Below are 2,610 nucleotides of genomic sequence, written 5' to 3' on the forward strand. Positions count from 1 at the left end.
TTGTGTCACTGTAAACGGGGAACTGTAAGAGCAGCGACTTCACAGAGGTTGTGAGGACTCACATGGCCTGTGAACTGGGTCTGACCCATGGGGGCATTGCTGCTGGGACACTGAGAGCCGAAGGCCATGGGCTGTCAGGAGGCAGATGCCCCCAGGCCCTGTCCCCAGCACCTCTGGGGACTGAAATGATTCAACCGACAGAGTCTTGGGGACATTACAGTGTGCTTTCCTCATCTCCACTTAGGCGATCCCCTCTCGTTCTACTCACTTTTTTTTCTTCTTCACAATTATAACGTCAGGGCTAGGATCTCAGGTGACTTTTTTCCCTTAATATATTTTGTAACTTTTAAAGCATAGTGAGACCAGTTTAACTACCCCGTCTGGCACAGTTTTACAGAGACATCAGGAGAGGACCGCCCTCTGGCCTTGCTCGCCCCAGGTCGGCAGCCATCATGGCTTCTTTGCCTTCACTGATTGTAAGACATTTAAGGAAATCAGTGGGTCTGCTTGCCCAGGTATTAACTCCCACAGCCCCTCTTATATAGCATACCTATATAATGTACCTTTTAGACTCCTTCCTACAGCCAAGGGAGCCCCAAGGCTCCAAGGTCCAAGGTCCAAGGTAGGCAGCATCCAAGCCTGATTCGACCCTAGATGTGATTCGACGTCGTCCCATCCCAAGGCCCCAGTCTTGTTATACCCTCTCCAAGCCGCTCGTGCCTGCCTGCCCTCACGGGAGCCTCCGCTTCAGCGGGTTTCCGAGTCCCTGGTGCCCCCTGGTGGCACATGAGGGTCAATTCCCCAGCCAGTCTTGGCGCTCATGCCACCATAAGCCCGGACCTTAGCAAGCGCCTGCCCTGCGTGACCGTGGAGTGGGGTCTTTCAGCCTCTCCCAGAAAGGCACTTTTCAAATGGACACCACCCCCCACCCCCGAAGATCCTGCTCCTAAAAAGTCAAGAAGAGAAATTAGGGTCACTTGGGCCAACAGCAGTGAGATGACCAAAAAGTTTAGCTTCCCCTCTGTCTCCCACCTCCCAGGCAGGACGCGTGGGCACGGCATTCTCTGATGCCCCCGCCCCCACCCCCCAGCGTCACCCTCCGTCCCAGGATGTTCGTTTTCCCAGAGCTTGTTTATGGAAGAGGAGAAATAAGAGGTTAAAGGTAGTTCAAGTTCAGCACTTCACTTCAAGATAAAGGTAGTTAAAGGTTAAAGGTAGTTCAAGTTCACTTCCTACCACACAGTCTTTTTCCCATCAAGATTCTTCAGTAAATACTTATTGGATTCCTGTTGTGCTCCATAATGCAGAAATGGAGAAGACATAATAGCTGTCTTTGAAAAGTAAACATATAATAAATTACACTACAGTGAAGCCAATAATATAGCATGGGTTAGATCAGAAGCCAATAATCTAACATGGGTTAGATGGGAACTTTCCCCATCACCCAGAAATGGCCATCAGCACTCAAAATGAAGACTAAAGAATCAAGGACACCCCCTTTCCCCACCCCAAGAAGAGTGTAGAAAACACTTCCCCCAACTAACACCCAGCTGCAGCACTCCTAAGCAATGGAGGTGGGGGGGTGGGTGGAAGGGGAGGTTAGGAGGAAAGGGAGGGGAGGGGAGGGGAGAGAAGGAGACTCCCAATACAATACACTGCTGGTGGGTTGTTAAGGGGAACAAAGGGGAGGAAGGGTTGTAAACCAAGTGAGAGCCAAGGCTTGGCTCTGCTGGCTGACTCCAAGGATGTCTTCACCGCAAGGTGGCCTCCTCATCGGTGTCTTCCTCGAAATCCTTGACATCAGCACTGGTGGACTGCCTGGCCCAGGCTCCTCTTTCGGCCTCTCGCTCTTTATGCGACTTGAATCTCCCCACGAAAATTTTGCGGTAGTTCAGGAACATGCCATTCATCGCATCGATGGCCCGCTCGGCCGACTCCTGCTTCTGGAAGTGCACGAACCCATAGCCCTTGGGCCCCTTTTCGTCGCAGGCCACTTTACAGGAGAGGATGTTGCCGAACGCAGAGAAGATGTTATACAGCGCCTTGTTGTCGATGGTCTTGCCCAGGTTCTTGATGAAGACGTTGCCCACCCCGCTCTTGCGGAGCGAGGGGTCCCGCTGGGACCACATGATGCGCACCGGCCTGCCCTTGATGACATCAAAGTTCAGGGTCTCCAGGGCCCGCTTGGCGTCCACCGGTTGCTGGTAGTTGACATACGCATAACCCAGCGAGCGGCGGGTGATCTTGTCCCTGCAGATGCGGATGGAAAGGATGGGCCCGGCTGGGCTGAACTTCTCGTACAGCATCGCCTCCGTCACCTCGGGGTGCAGGTCGCCCACGTAGAGCGAGGCCATGGGAAAGTCTGGGTTCCCCTGGGAGCCCCCTCCCACCTCCGCCGCCGCCGCATCTGTCTCCGCGGCCGCCGCCTCGGCATCCGCATCCGCAACCGCATCCCCCAAGGGGGGCGCCGCAGCCTCTCCTCCTCCCGCTGCTGATGCTGCCGCTACTGCCGCTACTGCTGCTGCTGCTGCCGCCGATGCTGCTGCTGCTGCTGCTGCTGCCGTGGCTGCGGCGGCGGCCGTGGTCCCGCTGGCCTCCGCCACCGTCGCG

General features: G+C 55.2%; 1 protein-coding gene across 1 annotated transcript; it reads right to left on the reverse strand.

The window, feature by feature from the left end:
• Window positions 1-1,627: 1,627 nt before the first annotated feature.
• LOC101633657 (polyadenylate-binding protein 1-like 2) lies at window positions 1,628-2,594 on the reverse strand. The gene has a single exon (XM_004689666.2). It carries the CDS (start codon window positions 2,352-2,354, stop codon window positions 1,752-1,754), a length of 603 nt encoding a protein of 200 aa, XP_004689723.1. The 5' UTR covers window positions 2,355-2,594; the 3' UTR covers window positions 1,628-1,751.
• Window positions 2,595-2,610: the final 16 nt, after the last annotated feature.

This window comes from Condylura cristata, unplaced genomic scaffold (assembly GCF_000260355.1).
Source record: "Condylura cristata isolate star-nosed mole 26May11 unplaced genomic scaffold, ConCri1.0 scaffold00026, whole genome shotgun sequence".
Lineage (NCBI taxonomy): Eukaryota > Metazoa > Chordata > Mammalia > Eulipotyphla > Talpidae > Condylura > Condylura cristata.

What these genes read in the sequence shown, in the direction of transcription:
- LOC101633657 (XM_004689666.2), bottom strand. Translation starts at nt 2,354, where the DNA reads ATGGCCTCGCTCTACGTGGGCGACCTGCACCCCGAGGTGACGGAGGCG.